The sequence below is a fragment of the Nyctibius grandis genome, chromosome 5 (genome assembly GCF_013368605.1).
Source record: "Nyctibius grandis isolate bNycGra1 chromosome 5, bNycGra1.pri, whole genome shotgun sequence".
Classification (NCBI taxonomy): domain Eukaryota; kingdom Metazoa; phylum Chordata; class Aves; order Nyctibiiformes; family Nyctibiidae; genus Nyctibius; species Nyctibius grandis.
The window spans coordinates 26,384,716-26,404,110 of record NC_090662.1 but is presented as its reverse complement, the minus strand read 5'-3'; the positions used below and the strand labels follow the sequence as shown (position 1 = coordinate 26,404,110).

The following is a 19,395-nucleotide window of genomic DNA, read 5'->3' as shown; positions in this document are numbered from 1 at the left end:
TTGATTATCACTCTTGCATCTATTCATTTAGAAAATGTAAATGAAATTCAAGGGTAGATAACAATACACTTTTTTTTCAGATATGCTGAAAATTGCAGCGTTTCTGAGTTCTCTTGATTAATCTCTGTGGGGTAGAAGTGTCTGCCTTTTGTGACCATTAACATATACAGATAGTAAAGAAGGCCTTAGCCCCACTGTGATTCTAGTCATGTCACACTGACTGTAGCAGAATATGCTTGGAAGCTGAGATTTCAAATGAGCAGCACATTCTTTTTTATACCACTGTTTTAAGTTATTCTTTTATTAACTCATTTTTTGTACACATCAGGGAGCAAATAAGTGTTAAGGAAAGGTCTGAATCAAATGTGGGAGTTTGAGCATGAGAACATCCTTCCAGACAGCAAAGTCTATCAAAAAGTCTTTCAAAGCATTTGAAATTAGGCTTGATTTTTACAAGATCACGGTTTTGCACTTTTCTCTGCTTGTGCTGGGTATAATGTTAGCAGAAGTAAATCAAACCAAAAGACATCTCTTTGTCAGCCTATCTGCCTCCAGGGTGGCTACTGCCCTTCTAACATGTCTTCTCTCGTTTTTGTTTTCAAGGACACATTATAACAATTTCCCAGAAAAAAACATACCATGGATGTTTGGGTCAAATGGTTAGCAGTGACAGCACTGCTTACTGTGGTTGATGCTCAGCTGCCGAAGCCGGCACTGGCCCCTCTGGCTCTGCACAAGCCTTTCATGGTTGTTTGGAATGCACCGACCGAGCAGTGCAGGCTACGGTACAAGGTGGACCTGGATCTCAGTGTTTTTGACATTGCATCCAACACCAATGAGACTCTGAGTGGGTCCAATGTGACAATCTTCTATCACACTCATTTGGGATACTATCCCTACTACTCAGATAACGGAGAGCCTGTCAATGGAGGGGTGCCCCAGAACGAAAGTCTTCTCAAACACCTTAATAAAGCAAAGTCTGACATTGACTATTGCATACCCATGAAGAAATTTCAGGGACTTGCAGTCATTGACTGGGAAAACTGGAGACCGCAGTGGGATAGGAACTGGGGCAATAAAAGCATTTATAGAAATAAATCTCTTGAGATAGTTAGGAGAAGGCATCCTCAGTGGTCAGAGGACAAAATTAGGAAAATGGCTAAAGAGGAATTTGAAAATGCTGGCAGGAGTTTTATGAACAACACTATCCTTCTGGCTGAGCATATGAGACCAAATGGTTTGTGGGGTTACTATCTTTACCCAGACTGCTACAATTATGATTACAAAGAACACCCTCAAACATACACAGGGAAATGTCCAGCCATTGAGTCTTCCCGCAATGACCTCCTGCTTTGGCTGTGGAAGGAAAGCACTGCTCTCTACCCTTCTGTATACCTGGATTATGTACTGAAGTCAAGTCCAAATGCACTGAAGTTTGTTCACTATCGGGTTAAGGAGGCAATACGTATTGCCTCAATTGCTAGAAAAGACTACGTTTTGCCCGTTTTTGTTTACTCCAGACCATTTTATGCTTATACTTTTCATGTTTTGACAGAGGTAAGCAGACAGACTTCTTTAGAAACTTACAGTTTAGAAAAAACCTCTTAGAAAAAGCATTTTCTAAAAGTTTTCCTTGCATAAAAACATTTATGCATTTGTTTTTCATATTTAAGACAGCTCCTCTAAAAGGAAGTTCTGTAGTCACAGTACAAAACTCTACACCTTTCAATAGTTAATATTGCAGTGCTTTGCTCTACTTCTATAGGGTAACATTGTATATTTTTAATGAAGGTAATTTAGAAAGAAAGTACAAACAAATTGTTTCCTTAAGGAAATAATTCATTCTGATATTTTAATTCTTCAAGACAGCTTGTGAAATGAACTTCACAAATTTTCATGAAGTTTAAAACTGATTAGTGTAATGGAAAGATAAACTTTCATGAGAAAAGAGTCGCAGGGCATTTTTGTTTCTTTATCCAAATGTAAATTAATTCAGTATAGAAATAAACCAGTCAAGTAAACTAGTCTAGCTTGGAGTTCCTAACTCCTGCATGATGAGCATTGGCCATCTTGCTTTTCAGAGGTACAACATGTTCAAATATCTTCATGATGGCGCATTTAGTGCAAACATTGTACAGTCCTTTTAATAAAGAACCCAAGTTTTTTAGTCATGCAATGTTCCTGCAAGCAATGATAAAGTGCAGTAAATACATAGTGGCCACAACATTGATGGTAAAGCTATATGCGTAGAAATCCCAGACTTTCTGGATATGTAATGACAATTATGGCTCTGACTTTTTTTATGCACATAATAGGGAGACACAAATGCTGATGGATTTCTCTAGTAGTTGTCCCAAGTGCTGAAAGTTTTGCTTTGATCTCTGTCAGTTCCACGAGAGGGGAGAGGGGAGGAAATCTGGGGCAGGGAGCTCACAGAAACAACCCCTCAATGGCTAAGGGCTGTCTAGGGGTGCTCCCTCCCTTTGGTTTACATGAGAGCTCACTTCTGCTGCCAGAGACAAGTTCTTGACTCAAACCAGAACAGCAAAAGGGAGAGGAGGGGCAATGGAAAAGGCAATGGCCAGTCCAGCAAACCACGGGCTGCACACGGCTTCAGCCTGGAGCAGGGAGCTGGGAAGGTGTGGTGGAGCCCTGACAGCCTGGGGAGTGTTTCAGGCTGCCCCCTGAAGCAAATGGTACATAGAAACAATCATTGATTCAGTCTGCCTTGTTTGTAGCAACCAGGGACTCTTTAGAGCTGTTTTCTGTGTGATGTGGAAACTGCAGGTCCTAGCTGACTCAGAAATCTTGGGCAAATAGGCAAGGCTGGGTTCCACTGTTACCAGTTATGAATGAGTTCAAAATCTATGGTGGTATAAAGTTACTGTTTTACCTTAAGCTATTTTCTGAACAGTTCCATAGGAATTTGGAGTGACGTTCCTCTTAAATTATACTCTTTAACTCACTGGCCTGTTTTTCAATTGCATGTAGGCATTTACTTTTGGATGCTTTGAAGATCACTTTACAACTCTGCATCCAGGGAAGATCCATGCATAGCCAGAGAAACATCTTTGAGTTATGCTCCACTACATATTTTCTAATAAGGACAGTACCTGGATCTGCAGGCAGCCATGGGGACAGGTCTTGGTGTGTCTCCAGACTATACGTGTTGTCTGTGTGAACAGCTTGGGGACCGCCAGGAACTTTCAAGGTTGCACTTAAGAAAGTTCTAAATAGGAATGATCAGGAAAATTATGTTCTTATTTTCCTTCATAGCTCTGAAGCCACCAAGATATTTTAAATATGGTTTTGTATGTTCAGCTTTTAGACTAGACCGGAGCTTCTCATTTGACCCACAACATGCCCCTAAGTGAAGCTCACAAACCTGCAAACAAGGCATGAAACCTCCAAGCTCCAGCAACAATGTGCGTGAATGTGACAAGGAAAGGAGCCAGTGTAGTACAATGACATCCAGGCTAAACGGCCATAGAAAAATTGGGATTGCAGACTGGTAGATACTTGAGCTTTGACAGGGACTGGGCCAGGAGAACCACCGTCCTGCTCGATCAAGCTATGCAAGAGCTGTGACTTTCTGGTTCAACAGAATTAACTGCTGACACATTCAAGCCTTATGTGTAAGCCCTTCTGTACACAGTATGAAAAATACAGTAAATATCACAGTGGAAGAAAATAGAAAGAATAGTTGCAAGTCAGAGTCACTGAGAGAGAGACATAAGTCTAGCAGACCTTCAGAAAGACGAAAGACCCAGGATGCTGTAGCTATGTCTGCTGTACCTTTCACCCTGACTTGCACCTGGAAATCAGGTGAGTTGTGCATAAGGTATCTGAGAAATTAATCCTGCTTTCTTTATTGGAAACAGTTTAGAAATTCTGAATTGAGATCTCAATCATTATGAAAGGTTTCTGTATTTGCTAGAAATGCATATAAGCAGTTTGCCATCTGTAGGGTATTTAGAAACTATCTGCCTTGACAATTCACTGCTAACTGTGTGGGAGAGGGAAGTTGCACAGTAGCATCTGTGCTTCCTGACTAGATGGCTGAAGTCATTAATAAAGCAGGATGACAACTAACAAATGATGAATAATGGATAACAACTTCTCTTGTTCACCTGCAGATAGTCTTCTCTGATGACTAGGTGTGCATGTGTACAGAGACCATTCCCTGCAACTATGCCAGGCTTGCACTACCATTCCTGAACACAGAAAAAGCATGTCTGAACCTAAGACTGATCAAAATTTAAAGGAAATATTACAGATGTACTTATTTTTCTTTCCTCAACATGTAACTAGAACTGGCTGTCCTGTTTCCTCTCAAACTCCAAAAATGAAACAGCTTAGCTCACCTCCTCTTTTTTAGTGTCCAAATGAAGTGACTTGGCTGATCAAAATATGGAGAAGCATAGATAGGAACTAGAGCCTCCTCCTCTCTGCCAAATTAGCTGTCCGCTCGGAGATAGCTCAGCATAATCTTGAGGATCTTTGGTTGTTGCATGCTGCCCCCAAAAGCTTGAAGGAGAATGAGCATCAGAAGGGAAGAGGCTTTGTTGCCTTGTTTTTCACTTGGATAAATACCAAATGCCTAAGTGACAGCTGACCCATAAAGTTGTCTCTTCAGGACAGTCCTCTAACATGGATGGAGGAGGATCTGATACAAAGAGTGAAATAGGATTCCCCACCTAGACAAATGCCAAAATGATGACTAAAATTTTTTAAACTTGCATGTTTTTTTCCATATGAGGTACTTCTTACACTCACATGGCAGAACCATGCCAGTGAGCCCCCACTAACGCCAAGCTGTGCTGTGTGAGGAGCAGTGCTAGGTTCATTCCCCAAACCAGGACTGCTGTGCCTGGGGACCGCTGGTGGAGCTCGTGTGCCTCACTCGGGGCTTCAGGGATGCACCTCCCTATGTCTGCTCCTGATATGCAACTCTCAGCCATTATGAGAGGCACTTATGTTTCCTTTTCTTAAAATACCTGAATAAGGGGCGAGACATTTATTTCGCTAACCCAGTCTGTGGCAGGGGAGGGTTGGTGGTGGTGCCTCCCTCATTGAGTGACCATCCGGTGGGCGGAGCACCCATCTCTGGCACAGGAGCTCTTGGCTCAGTTCTCTTCCCAGTCTGCTCAGGATGAATCCAGCACCCTGTGTTAGACACTAGGAAAGAGTTAGGGAATCACCAGACCAAACAGAACAAGCATATGAGAGAGAAAAAATAAAAGAGAGGGTGCAACCTCCTGTTCATAGGTTATTCAGGGAAGAGACTTCTGTGCTGATGGCTTTTGAGGTACTGAACATGAGTCAGTCATTCAGTAAAAGACGTCATTATGCTTAGAAATGAGAGTCAGAAACCTTATTTCCTTCCTTGTGGGCAAGTTACCTAATTATTAAGCTGAGTTAATCATAGGCTGTAGTCAGGTTCCCACTTGTTTCTCTTGCTCTCCTTTGAACCTTCATTGAATTGGTGCAAGGTGAAATGGCATCAGAAAAAGAAATGGCACCCCTCTAAACATTGCCTGTAACCTCATGGTGAAGATAACCCCTGATGGGTTACCTGGAGGTGATGAACCTTTTAAGCATGGGGGAAGAGAGAAAAATTCAGCCCATGACTTTCTAATTCTCTTTCCTCCTGGGGAGGACTCTTAGCACTCGCCCTTTGTTTTAAAGAATAAAAGAAGAGGAAATGTAAGGTGGAAGGAGAGTGTTTACATGAAATCCCATACAATATTTTTTGCAGTGAGCTGCAGGTGCTATAGGTGTCCTTTAAGCATCCCTAGGGGAATGTATCTTCCAATAAAATGCCAGAGTTTGGCCTCAGCCTGAGAAAAGTTCTGAGTTTCTCAGCATTGGCAAGGTGATGATTCTAGGTGTACATGAAAGTGGAAGCGTAGGTGCCTTGGGAACATCAGTTGTGAAGTTATTGCTAGCATTGGACTTCACACATCCAGGACCAGGTGAACTTTAAGGATCATGCTCTTGGATTTTATTATTTTGCATCCATATCAATCAAACATGAAGTGCTGAAATCCCATTGTGGATCTGAATCTAAACGATTTCTACAAGTAACAGAAGAAAGCTGTGGAATATGAGGGAATAAAAACTGGATTTACTGACTCCTGGTCAAGCACCCTAACTCCTAAAGCGTATTACTAAAAAAATCTTCATTTTGGGTTTTGCTCAAGTCTTAGTTCATCCAGCAATGGTAAACATCTGTTGATTTTTTATTTTGGCTGTTTGAAAATATTTCATTAATTTGTTAATTAGATCTGAACTGTGTTAGTGCTAAATCATTCAACCATCATGTGGTTAATGTAGAATCACAGCCCAGCCTTTGTACCTGGGTAATCTTCATAAAATGTTTTGCTTCAGAACCCTCATTACCAGGAGGTCAGGCTGTTATTTCACATTCTCTTAACATTTGATATTTTGATCTTTAATTCACATACCTTTTTTTTTTTTTTTTACTAATAAATTAATTCCCATAGGAAAAAAAAAAACCACCATTTACCACATGAAAGTAACACCTTTTTTTTAACTGATAAATTAATTCCCATAGGAAAAAAACCCCACCATTTCCCACATGAAAGTAACACCTGCAGCCCACACCACTATCCTCTTATAAAACTAGCACCGCACTGTATACTTTTAAGAGGAGTGACATTCTCTAAAGGACTGCTTGGGTGATCAGCAGCAATACAAACTTCGGGCAAGACCAATTCTACTTTATATCACGCTGAATCCTACACTAAGAGCCAGTAGGCAAGCTCTACTCTTTCAGACTTCTGCAGGTTTTCCTGCACTGTTTTGTCCAGCCTTAGTCAAGGCTCAAAGTCACTGCTCACTCTGACTTCTCTGAAATTGTCTTCAGCTCTTCAGCAGATTCTCCCTTTCCCAAAACATTTATTTGTGCCTTCTTTTATATCTTAACTATGCACTGGTAAATCAACAGACCCACTTACACACTGAAATAAATTATTTAGTAGTAATTTACAATAATAACATGGTTCTTCCACTCTATCATTTTGCATTTTTAAGGTGCTACCACAACACTGTGATAATTTGGCTGATCTTTTGGATTGTTTTCTCCTAAAAAGAGGTGAAAAGACTGCATCAAAGACCATCACTAACTTTTTAAAGGAATTTGCTGTTACTTCCTGAAATTGAGAAATATTGTAATATCTGTCATTACAAACACTGATCAGGAATTACTTTCTAATCAATTATTGTAGATAGAAATGGAATTAGATGTAATTGATCATGCCTTGAAATTTAGGGGTGTAAGAAGATCCCTCCTCCATATTTTCGAAGATTTAATTGCATTTCTCTTGACACAATATTCACGGTCTCAGGGAATGGCTTTAAGACACTTGCAAGGTACGTTGCTATGTTGTTGGCAAGGCACCAACGACTTCTGTTCTATACACAGTCTGTGCTCTGGTAGAGCTGCGTTACTGCTGATCGCTACACTCAACTGCTTATTGGTGCAGCTCTAAAAGTGAACATGGTTAAGTCAGTATGCAAATGTGTGTGCTTTTTTTTCCATTTGGCACTATGTAGCACTGGGAGAGGTTCACTTTTCAAACATATGTTTCCTGGAATGACGGCATTCACATTGGTAGGAACAGCAGATCCGTAACTGTATTGGCATGGCTAAAGCAGCAGAAGTTAGACACCTGCCTAAAGCCTATCAACTGCAATTAGACACTGTAAGGGTGAGCCAATGATATGTGGTCATCCTTATCATCACTTGCCCAAAGTGGTGCCTATGTAGAAACGGTAATCACTCAAAGTCTGGTAGATAAAATAGATCATTTAGGTCTTACTCCACCAGGTTGGTTGGAGGACCCCTTGTGAATAAACGATAATGATTTCGTTATTTAGTAGGCCCACTCATGAATGCAGCCTATGCAAACCTTCAGAGATACACAGGAGAGCTTTCTAAACTAATTAGTGATTTTGTGAAGAGTATACTACAGGACCGATGTCTCCTCTGGGGAGAAAAAAACAAAAAAAAGTGATGCCCATATCCTAGCGGTTTTTTACTTTTATTTTTATATCTTTGGTTTTCTGATGTCTGGTTTTGGCCTTCTTTTTCAGATGGATCTGGTCAATACCATTGGTGAAAGTGCGGCTTTGGGAGCAGCTGGAGTTGTTCTCTGGGGCAGTATGCAATACGCCAGCTCAAAGGTAGGTTGTATTGGTTTATTAGTATTTATCAATCACCTCAATACATCTCTGCCATCACACCGTCCATAGCACCCATCTGTCTTTATCAATGTCATCAGCCAGTGACGGAAGCGATGGCTCAGTACTACTTTCAGGTCTCCTTAGTTCTATAATTTCGTTAGGCTGAGAAGTCTTGTTGCTTCACAGCACATTGCTTTGGGCAGGTGATTTGTAGCATCGTGGAATAATGAGTCCAAGTTAGAATAAAGACATGTTTTGAAGCAACAACATACAAATGCAAACACAGCTTGTTTCACAGTGTTCTACTTTGTAGCTATGGCACTTTGTACAGATACACAGAGAAGGAATGGAGTCTGAAGGTGGGTTATTTTCTCTGGTCACTAGTGTTGAAATGGCACATGGAGAATAATGTTACCACAAGAAAAGGCTTAGTTCCTCCTCCCAGGTTCTTCAGGCTTTCACAAGTAATCCTTCTTGAAGTGACGGAGGAGGCAGGAGGCTGCACTGAGGTTTCACAGAAGGCACCGCAGGCTAGCCCCTGCTCCTGAACCTGGGCTGGGCTTTGGTGACCACTCTGCTTTTCATGCAGTCTACTCTCCTTCTCCTGAAGTCTCTGGCAAAGCACCACTGACTTGGGCAGAGGAAGAGGGAAATCTGAACTGGAACTTTCTAGCTGCAATTGCAGCAACATTGTGCTGGTGTCTGAAAATGATGTGGCTCCTTGTAAACTGAAGGAGTTGGAGAGATCAGGACCAAAGCAGTGACTCAATATGTGCTTTAAAACCTATTAGTCCCATGCACTGCTCCTTGTCAGCAGTTACCAGAAATCTCTACTTAAGGAACTAGTTAGTCTCGGATTAGCATATAAACTCTCTTTCTGTTTACTAGGACTCTTCCCTAGTCTAATACTGGATGTGGCTGCCAAGCACCCAAAATGACAATATAGTAAAGGTTAATACTTTGCTAATCTTACCCATGGAAGTAAACTCACTTAAACCAATAGATTACCCCAGTATGTAAATCCAACAAGATTTATCTCAACAGGTTGCTTTAGCCAAGAGCAGTTTTGTGCTAGCATCTTCTTAGATATAAGAAATTTGGACGTAGTGCTAGCTACTGAGAAATGCGTCATGGTCTTTTATTTTCTACAGGAGAGCTGTTCAACTGTGAAAAGGTACATTGATGGACCCTTAGGACATTACGTCATTAATGTGACCTCAGCAGCCAAACTCTGTAGCAAAGTCCTGTGTAAGAAGAATGGAAGATGTATCCGCAAAAACAGCGACTCTTCTGCTTACCTCCATTTGTCACCCACTAGTTTTAAGATCCGAGCCCATCACTCAGAGAGGGGCCCCAGGTTCCAGGTGACCGGTGAGCCCAGCCTGGAGAGTATTGAAGCCATGAGGCAGAGATTCATGTGTCAGTGTTACCAGGGCTGGACGGGAATATTTTGTGAGTTGCCTGATCAAAGGCTAATGGAGCGCTGGGTTCACACCGTGTTCAGTAGATCAAGAAAACAAAAGTTTTATGTCTTCCTCTTAGGAGCCATGCAGCTTTTTTGCTTTATACTGCACAGTAAAGTCTTCTGAGGCAGAGCAAGGAAATAAGAAATGGTGCCACTAAGACTTCTGTTCCGTAGCAAGTTTTTATTACGAAGGGAAAAGGCATTGTTGATTAAATAATTTTATTCTGTTTTCTTCATCTCCCACTCCTGGAATTGCTTCAGACATTAAACATTTTGAAAGCAAACCCCTCTTTTTTACCAGCTGCTTTACTCTTAACTCACGTTTTACTCATATGTTCAACAGGTAAAGCTTCTGCTGCAACAGTGGAAGCTTTACTTGAGTAAAAAAGTTGAATAAACCTGTACAAGGATTCATCCATGTAGAAGCTTAAAAAAGGACACAGAGCCTCTTTGTTTCAGGGCTGGATGATTTAACATATGGTGATGAGGAGAGTTTTCAAGTAGACCAGGGATTGCAAACTGTTCACTGCAGCTCTTGCTGAAGTTAAATGGCATTTTGTGTGAGCAGCAGCACTGTGCCCAGATCCACATCCACTGCAACTCACTGATCCCACTGCTTCTGCATAGACTATGTGAAGAGTATAGAGTTATACATCAGTGCACGCTTTAAAAAATGTATATTTCAGTATTTCAAGGCCTAATGCTATTCATGTTACTTCCAGAGGTATCAGTATTTCCAGGGGTAGCTTTGTGCCATCAGTTTCAAAGGTACTGCTTGACTGAAGATCTCTGCAATTGCCAGTCAATGGGTCAAATGTTCATTTTCCCACTGTGCCAGCCAACCAGCAGAATGTATACATGTTTAGACAAGGGGCTCCTGAGCTCTGAGAGCACCCCGCAGTGCTCCTGCCAGGCAGGCAGTGGAACGGTGCTTCTCCTCTTGCTCCGACCCCTTGGGAAGCAGGCAGCCTTGCCGCTCGGCATCACTGTTGCCTTTGGGGATGCTGAGGGTCTTTGCTTTCTGCTCTGCTAACTACATGGATCTGGTAGCTCTGCTCTCCTACTGCTCTTGTGCAGTGACCCAATCAAGCTGGCTGGTCAGCAACTGGGAAACAAGAACAGGCTGACAGACCCCACTGCTGACATGCATCTCCCTCATGCAGAGGAGGAGAAGATGAGGAACTCTACTTACTGGCAATGTGTTAGCTTGCAGCCTTTGGCTTCAGATGGGGACCTCTTTGGAGGTGATGTAGCTTAAAGAACCACTGATTACTGGTTAATTTAGCATCCATAACACGCCATCCTGTCAGGTAGTGGTGTGTACATTTGCAGTTATTCATTGATCCCTGTTCACGTGTGAGCATATATATTTCATCAAACCTGTCTGTCTTCCACACAGCCTTTCAATGTGACAAACAATGAATGTCTTCATTGAATTGATGTTAAACCCAAGAAATTCCCTACATCTCTCTCTGACTTAAGGAAAATAGTAAAATAATTTTCTTTTGACGCTATGGTATGATGCGTTGAACTGAGTATTGTTCCAGAGCATTGACACAGAGATTAATAAGAAACGCACAAGTGGATCTAAACCACTTTTTTTGCCCTGACTAGAGTTTGTGTTGATCATTTGAGGCCAGACTTCATTGCTTACATTACCCAGTATCATATTCCTGTAACAGTTGTTTGGTTAAAATTAGCAAGGCTATGTGGAGAGGATACTCAACTGAGTAAGGAAGTCTGAATCCAGCCCTTAGCCAGGCCCCCTTCTTGATACTGCCCTAAATTACTTTAAACATTATCATGTCTCTATGCATTCTAATCTGCTGGGGTGTCCTATGTTCTTTGTAATCTCCTGTTATCTATGAACATTTCTTCATAGTAACCCCACAAAAAAGCTTTCTTTGGTTTGCCAGGACCAGATTCACAGCTGGTGTGAAATGCAATGCTCAGATTCACTCGAGCCAAAGACCCAGCTCATAACAGACCTGCAGTGGATATGTTAAGGCTGCAATGATCCCTTTAAACCTGGACACTGAAATGGGACTGGCTTCAGTTAAACAGAGACTTAATGCTAGCTATAGTGAATTACTCTGTAATGACATGTTGGGCTGAGAAGCTACAGGAGAGCTTTGCCACTGACCTTCTGCTTTGTAGTGCATAATGGCAATGGACGACAGCAAAAGTGAAGGTAAAAAAACTTTATTATTTTAGTGTAGGAGAGAAGGGATTAAATTTAAAGTTTAGGAAACTGACAGTTGTTAGGAACTATGCCTTTAGACTGAAGCTAGGGTGTTTACCTTTTCAAATATTTTTTATTGATTATGTATATTCTGCTTTAGCTCCTTATTGAGTTCAGAGTTTGCTAAACTTCAAGGGGAACTTACATATACTTTGGTATATTGAGAGCATAGAAACTATACTCTCAAATTTAGCCCATTTTTGCTAAATACCTGTCACTAGTGCAGGTTTGTATTTAAACTGGATGCTCCTGCTTTGTGTAATTTTGTCCTGTGTTCTAAAACCAGGGATAATGTGAAAACACTGTAACGCTCATGCATTGTGTCAGTGAAATGTGTTTTTAAAATGTTTCCATTATTTCTGTAGGCTTATAAGAATAAACTGTGAAGCGACTTACTTACACGATTTATTTGGATAGCATAAATTCAATTAAAATGACATAAGGTCTTCATCAGCTAAAGTTCTGGTACTTCATGGGAAGTTTATACAAACAATACAAATGCTGTGACTGAAGTGGCAATATTCCTGATTCAGTCTGTGGTGTATATTCTTTATTAGGGTGCACTGACAGAGCCCTACTAAAGTCCATCGTGCTCTGTCTACGTCAGGTATGAATTTGCCCTGTGGCTGCTCTTTAGTCCAGGTTACCAATTCACACAGGGAAGTGTATGAGTGTCTGTGGTAGTACCTATGCCTGGAAACAAAGGTCTTTGAATTTGGGTCGTATATTTCTGTGAAGAACCACAAGCCCAGCTCTGCATCCTCATCACCAGGTTGTCTTAGGTAGAAGACCAAAACCAGAATTTGGTTTGGGCTTCTTAATAATTATTGATGGCACCAAGCATCTAAGAGAATGTAATTTTGCAGATTTTTTTTATATATTTCACATAGTTAGAGCCCTTCCTTTTGTAAAGAAAATAAGATTTACTATTAGACAGTGTCTCTGGAAGCTGCTAGTGGTGGGGTTGGAGGCAGCCGTGCTGCTGACTGAGGGCAGGCAGAGGTTGCACAGATGGATGTAAGGGCTCCCACATCTTGCGTGCAAGGTTGGCTGGAGCCTGATGCTGGGCAGGACCATAGAGCATGCACCACCCTGCAGGGCCCGGTGGCCAGTTGCCAAAAAAACAAAGGGGGCCAAAGGTTCCTCTCCTCCCTTCCCTTCTTTTGGGGGTGCTTTGCGCTCATCGGGGGACTCAGCACCCTTTCCAGTGGAGGGTTTACTGACATCCTGGTATCTTTTTTTTTTCTGTTCCCTGTGGAGAAATGTGAAATACAGTAAAAACCATGGTAACGAGCATTTTAATTCTGTTAGCATTAAATTAATAATAGTCTTCAAAATAAGCAATTAACTAATTGATTCACTTAATCCAGGTCTGAACACTGAAATAAAATCCAAATGCATAGGCTTTCTTGTAAAGCCCAGCTACGTGAAAGGTATGGGAGATGTACCGTTATTTTTTTCTGCTTCATTGATCCTCCCAAACAGTACCATATAGTTACAATCTTGACAATTTATTTCTTTATAAGTGCACTTCTGTCCTTGATGGTACTTTGTATCAAATCAAACTCCAGATGCTACTGTAGTACACATAATAAATAGCAAGTAGAGAAAGATACGCGAAGTGCATTTTTCATTACAGCTTATTTAATATTGTTGTAGGTTGTGCCTGATCATTCTGGTACACAAATTTTAGAAAGATTTTTTTTTTGGTTTAGTTGTATGGTCCAGTCTTTCGAGAGACACGATCAAATTTCTGTCTGTGTTAGAATTGTTTGGAGGAGGGAGAGTCTGTAGCAGCAAAGAACTGTGCTATAACCTTTACAATGATGTCCTTAGCTAGAACCAGCTCTTAAAGCATAGTTGATCCTGGGAAGTGGGGACTGATTTCTGGAGATAATAGGAACAAAGATTTGCTGTCTTTCATCTGAACCACCTCTGCTTCTAGATGATAATGGACTCAAATCCCATGTCTTTACTTTTCCCAAATTCTGAGCTGTAGTGCTCTAATCCTTTACTTCTCATCAGAGGACAAACAATGCCAACAGAAACACAACTGACACACTCCCAGCTTTTCTCAAATTTGCTCATTTAGCTTTACAAAACTTTGAAATTTGAGGAAATGCTGTGTTCATTTCCTTTTTCTCCCTCACCACTGCTGGATGTTGCACTTAATAAAATGTTGTATATTCTGAGTAACTCATAAATGTATAGAAAGGCTGGGACTTGTTTCGTTCCACTTCAGTCTGGCAGGTAGATGTGTGAGGCTGCAGACCCAGTTTGGCCAGCTTTAGGTGCCACTGGCATCTTCTTCCGACTCTCAATGTTCCCTCTCACTCCCCTCCCTGTGTCGTGGTGTGCTGTCCCCTGCTTGTGCTGGCACAGCACTTCGGGTGCCCTTGCGCTGGACTGGGAAAGCATCCAGGTCAAAAGTTCCCGTGTTAAAAAAAAGGTGCCACTCACAATGCTTTTTCTCCTAAAGTCAGATTAATTCCTCAATCTGACTCATATCACACTGCTCACACAGCTGAGCCAGGGCTAAGGAAGTGGGCAAAACCCACAGGGAAGTGGTAGCAAAGCCGTAAGTTGAGTATTGCCACTCCAGACAATACACCGTGAGTAAGCAGCCTTGGTATGAAGCATTGACTGTGGCTCACCCAACCCGTCCCCCAGGGTCCCTGTGTCAGGGAGGTTCAGTCCCTGGTGGTGTCCCCTCTTCTCCGTGCCTCTGTGGGGGGCAGAGGACAGCATGTCGGTCCCAGGATGGGGGGTACTGCCGTTCCAGGGTGCCTGGTGGGCTCCCCCAAAGCTGAGGGCTCCTTGGGGTGACCAGCCCAGACCTCAGTGCCTCAGCAGGTGCCAAAGGCAGGGCAAGTAAAGCTCTCCTGGGGTAGCATAACTTGGGAATCTAGATATTTAACATATTTTCTGAAGTCCCCTTTTGCCACTGCATCTTAAAGGAGAAAAAAGATGCGAAAGGCTCACTGGCTGAACATAATCATATCAACATTTTTGTATTTCATCAGCTTTTTCCAAATGCAAAGTTCTCTGCTAAGGTCAGTGGCTCTGCGAAAATGGGAATGATATTGTTATAGAAAAAAGTGCTAATAGCCCTCACAGACAAAACCAATAGAATGAAATCTCAGACCAGTTTGGATTTGTAACACTGTGCATAAATATGCGTGTGTGCATTCTTTTCTGTTAAAAATTGCTGAAATAAAAAAAAAACTTGCTTAAATTAAAAATTGCCTCAGTTTTGAACTGAAAGCATTTGTTGTAGGTAGTGAATTAAAACTGCACGTCATGCATAACAAGAAGGCACGTGAAAGACTTTGGCAAAGAAACTTTGATACACTTAAGATACTGTGGCAGCCACAACTACTTTTTTGTTTACATTTCAGGAAAAGTAATTTCCTGTCAATCTGGGCCAGACTCAGAGAGTGGGAGTATTTGCAAACACAGGTTACTCTAAAAATAGTTTGGAAACGGTAGTTCTGTACACTTCCAAGAACGACACTGGCTGGGAACAGTACAGCTTCTCAGAGACAAAATCCAGTCCTTAAAAAAAAGCAAGGAAAAACAATGATGTCACATACTGCTTAATGAGATTAAAGCCCCTGAGTTGTTCTTACTCAGCGATGGCACCGCGTGCTTACGTGTACCATAGCACGCAGCAGTATGGAGCAGTTAGAGGTCACATTAGAGAAGAGGGGAGAACTCTTTCGGTAGCTTCCCAAAGTAAACGTGTGCTTGAGATTTAACTTTGCTGCTTTTAATAGTTACAACACACCAGTTTATCCCTTGTATAATGTCACCAGAGTAATTCCAAGGTAGTATATTTCTGATTCAATTAAAACTTTGTTCAAGCTGTAATAAGCAAACAATGGGATATGTGTGCGTGTTAATATACATACATATGTATATGTATATATGAATGAGCGTGTGCATGTTTATATTGTAATACCGGTGTCTATAAGTTTGACCTAGAAGCAGCAGAGCAGTTACGAGGGGCGTGAGGCTTTGTTTGCTGCCTGGTGGGAACAAGCTCGGAGGCAGTTGTGTAACCGTATATCTCGGCACGTATGGCCTCTGCTGCTGCGCGGATTATGCCTATTATGTAACCGCATTATGCAGGAAGCTAACAGCACCTAACAAGCTAAAAATAAGCAGACTTCTATAATTTCAAAGGGCAATATTTTAAACTTTGCTTATACTGCTGCTCCTATTTCAACAATAAATGTGGCCTCTTCAGACATTTTATTTATATTTTGCCTAGGATCACATTTTAGCACGCTGGCAGGCTCTTTTCTCAGAGAGAGGCAGAGCTCCTTTCTCATTTTCCCATTACAGCAAGAACTCTCCTGGCTTTTATTTCAGGTGCTCTCCAACATGTGCAAGAAGCAAAGCAGCCCAGAGTATTGGTCCTGCTTTCTCTCCTCAGACAGTCAAGCAATCTGACACTTGCAGGCAGCTTTTCAAAACATGATGTTTGTTTCCGTGCTAGTAATAACCTTTTCAGTCAATTAGACAGCAGATTATTTAGAGCACTTTTTATATTGCTCCTTCAGATGCTGGGTTTCCAGGGCAGAACAAAAGTATTTAGCTTTTAGCCGTATTGAAGCTGCTCCTTACCTTGGCTTTGTGTCCACTCACCCTGCATTTCCCACTGGTAGGAGGAAGGTACCCTATGGAAATCCTGTGAGGCTGACGCCTCACTCCTCTACTGCAGTATGGGCAGTGGGTCCTGTACACAGAGGGCAGCTGGGCTTTCCTAAGCTGACACTTGTGTTCACCTTGTGGTGTTACCCCCGTTCCCCATGTCCAGCTGCTCGTGGTTCTCCCCATAGGGAGTGGAAGTGAGCTTCAACACGAGCATTTTAAGGCTCACGGAATCCGTCCCTCCATTTCTGCACAGGGTTCCCAATGGGGATGTTTAACATCTGGGGATACAGGCTCACGCCAGGTATCCCCTCCCCAGCGCTGGGCTGCCTTGGCACCGCGGGCATGGGGAGGACCCAAGGTGCTGGTGGGGGCTGTTTGCTACAGGGGTTCCCTATGTGGGGGAGTCCTGATCTTCCTTCTGCCCCTCCTCACCACCACCAGGCTGCAGTGGGAGCCATGGGGGAGCACTGCCCCTAGGGGAAATGCAAGCTGGCCTGTGGGGGGACAGGATGGAGGCAGGGTCATTGTGTGCCACTCCACTGCTCTATCAAAGGGGCTTCTTCAAGCTTGGTGAAACTGAGTCACGCACAAAGATCCTGCAAAGCCCTTGAGCCCCTACAACAGTAAGCGATGCTGATCGCAGGGGGTTAATTAGCACAAGCATGAACTGAAGCCCTTTGGAAACTTCAGACTTCTGCAAGGAGTACTCTTTTCTTAAATCTCAGCATCAAACTTTACTTTGTGGAATTTGGACAAGTAATTTTTCTAAACCTAGAAGTAGGAAGAAATAAGATAAGCTCTCCCTGGGCCTCTGTAGAAATTCAGGTACTGATGCATCTTGATTTGGAAGGAAGAGTGATATGTAACCACTGTTGTTGCTTTCATACCTCAGTGGCAATACTCAGCTCTCAGTATACTTGGCTAAAAACCCAATAATAAACTGACCTGATTGCAGTGAAGATGCTAATTTGAGTGGTAGAGTTACCCCACTTTTGACAGAAATCTCCTATTTTAATTTTGTTCTAATTTCTCTGCTCTTCAAGGGGCACAGCCTCATCTGATGTAAGATGGTGTATCTTTATTGATTTACAGTAGCTGAAAACCAGGCATGAAATATTCATGTTTGCTTTGTTCACCCGTGGATTTTTCCTTCTAGGCTGGCTTTAGTCCATTAGTTCCCTGCACCCACCAGCTGCTGCAAGGACAGTCAGCAGCAGTTCCTCAAAATATCCCCTGTGCTCCCAGCAAAGCAGCAGGTCATATGGTGGCTGATGAGAGCTAGTTGGAGAGGCTGTGCTAGGGCACGGCCACTGAGAGAGGCTCATTAGGTTTGTTCAAAGTCTCCATCCATACATGAGTCTGATTGAGGTTTACATGACTACCAGCTTAAAATAATTGCAATAATCCCTTAGACTGGCAACACTGAATTGTTGTATTTCCTCCAACAATAACGTTTAGTTCTAATGCAATACTCATCTGCAGGGGGAAGAAATCAAATGCCTTTTGTTGTTATGTTACAGCTATTCTGTAGGAGTGGGAAGAAAGGAATGTCACCCAAATCTGCCGCTGCTGGGTGCAAGCTGTAATCACTCCTGTGTGTGGGGGGGTGTTTGTTCTGCACAGTCTGGGGGCATGATCTTATCCTAGCACAAATACAAAGTACCTCTGCTGGACTCCCAGGAAAGTTAGTGGGAGGAGAGGCAACTCCTTCCTATTGTGCAGGGCTAACCGTTAGTTTAATTTCTGTGAGAAGAATATGCTCAGAACATAAAGCATCATTTATTTAGTTTTCAGTTAGGATTTACTGTACGATTGAATCAGGCAAATGGACAGAGAGGAAAGCTACTTCTTAAAAGAATCAGTTCGACACAATTTAAAATGTTATGAGCAATAAGAGTAAGTCAGCACTAATCTGTTGATATTTGATCTTTTCTCTCAGTAACCTCAGAAATGTAGGAAAAAGAGGATGGTAATGACATGCCATGAAGCCTGTATCTGGTCCCTGCTGCATGAACGTACCATGTGCTCTGGAGCTCCCTGGAGAGGGAGAGCCCAAGCAGTCCCGATGCCTTAAAATGGGTTTCAACATTTTTCAAAGGCAGCCTGAAGTCAGGTGGCTGGCTGCCCTGTGTTGTGGTCCTCCAAGCACATCTCCCAAATGTGGCTCTTTGTGGTGTGGGTATTTTGAACTACAGGTAAATGAGCAGTGTGGCAGGAAACCTGGGCACCCTGGGAGTCAGTTTAAGCCCACTCCTGAACACCGTCTTCACGTCTCGAGGCTGACGTACCCTAAAAGAATGTGAATCTTCCTGCTTTGCACATAGTGTAATCTATATTATCTTCTAATATGCAATCCCGTGAAGACAATGTGGTAGCAATGCAGACCACTCAGGCTATGCCAGGATTCAGGACATTATGCTCATTCTATAGTATAAGCATCCAAAATGTAGTTCCTAGTGCAAAGGCTACCCTCTTTGAAAAAGGGGGGGCACTGGAAAACCTTTCTTTTCACTGGAAAAAGGGAGAAAATTGTGGTATGGAGCACTGAGGACCTCACCAGGCTGGGCGTAGGCCAAAGACACTTCGTAATTATTTCAGTGTATGCCAGAAAATGACACAGCCACTGGCATCAAGAGCATCACAGAAGTACAAGCTAAGCATAAAAACTAATTTTATTGATGTTCCAATGGGCCATTAAATGAATCCATCAAACCGTCTGCCTTTTTGCTAGGACTAAGCATGAGTCTGCTCTCCCAGGCTGGACGACTGTCAGGTGTAATTGTCTACAGATGAGAGACATCTATGCAGCATGAAGTGGAGG

General features: G+C 42.4%; 2 protein-coding genes across 2 annotated transcripts in view; both read left to right on the top strand.

The window, feature by feature from the left end:
* Nucleotides 1-639: 639 nt before the first annotated feature.
* LOC137663454 (hyaluronidase-1-like) lies at nt 640-9,797 on the top strand. Its single transcript, XM_068400697.1, has 3 exons — nt 640-1,557; nt 8,119-8,208; nt 9,360-9,797. The coding sequence occupies exons 1-3, from the start codon at nt 640-642 to the stop codon at nt 9,795-9,797; spliced, it is 1,446 nt and encodes a 481-aa protein (XP_068256798.1).
* Nucleotides 9,798-11,679: 1,882 nt separating this feature from the next.
* The window catches only part of LOC137663847 (hyaluronidase-4-like), a 28,355-nt gene continuing 20,639 nt past the window's right edge, over nt 11,680-19,395 (top strand). The window contains exon 1 of the mRNA XM_068401445.1: nt 11,680-11,864. The gene's annotated coding sequence lies outside the window, so the exon portion shown is untranslated. The remainder of the gene's footprint in view (nt 11,865-19,395) is intronic.

Bases quoted from the DNA above. Each gene is read 5' to 3' on its own strand.
- LOC137663454 (XM_068400697.1), top strand. From the start codon at position 640: ATGGATGTTTGGGTCAAATGGTTAGCAGTGACAGCACTGCTTACTGTG. The intron at 1,558-8,118 runs GTAAGCAGACAG...CTTCTTTTTCAG, and splicing joins CTTTTCATGTTTTGACAGAG to ATGGATCTGGTCAATACCAT. The intron at 8,209-9,359 runs GTAGGTTGTATT...TATTTTCTACAG, and splicing joins TGCAATACGCCAGCTCAAAG to GAGAGCTGTTCAACTGTGAA.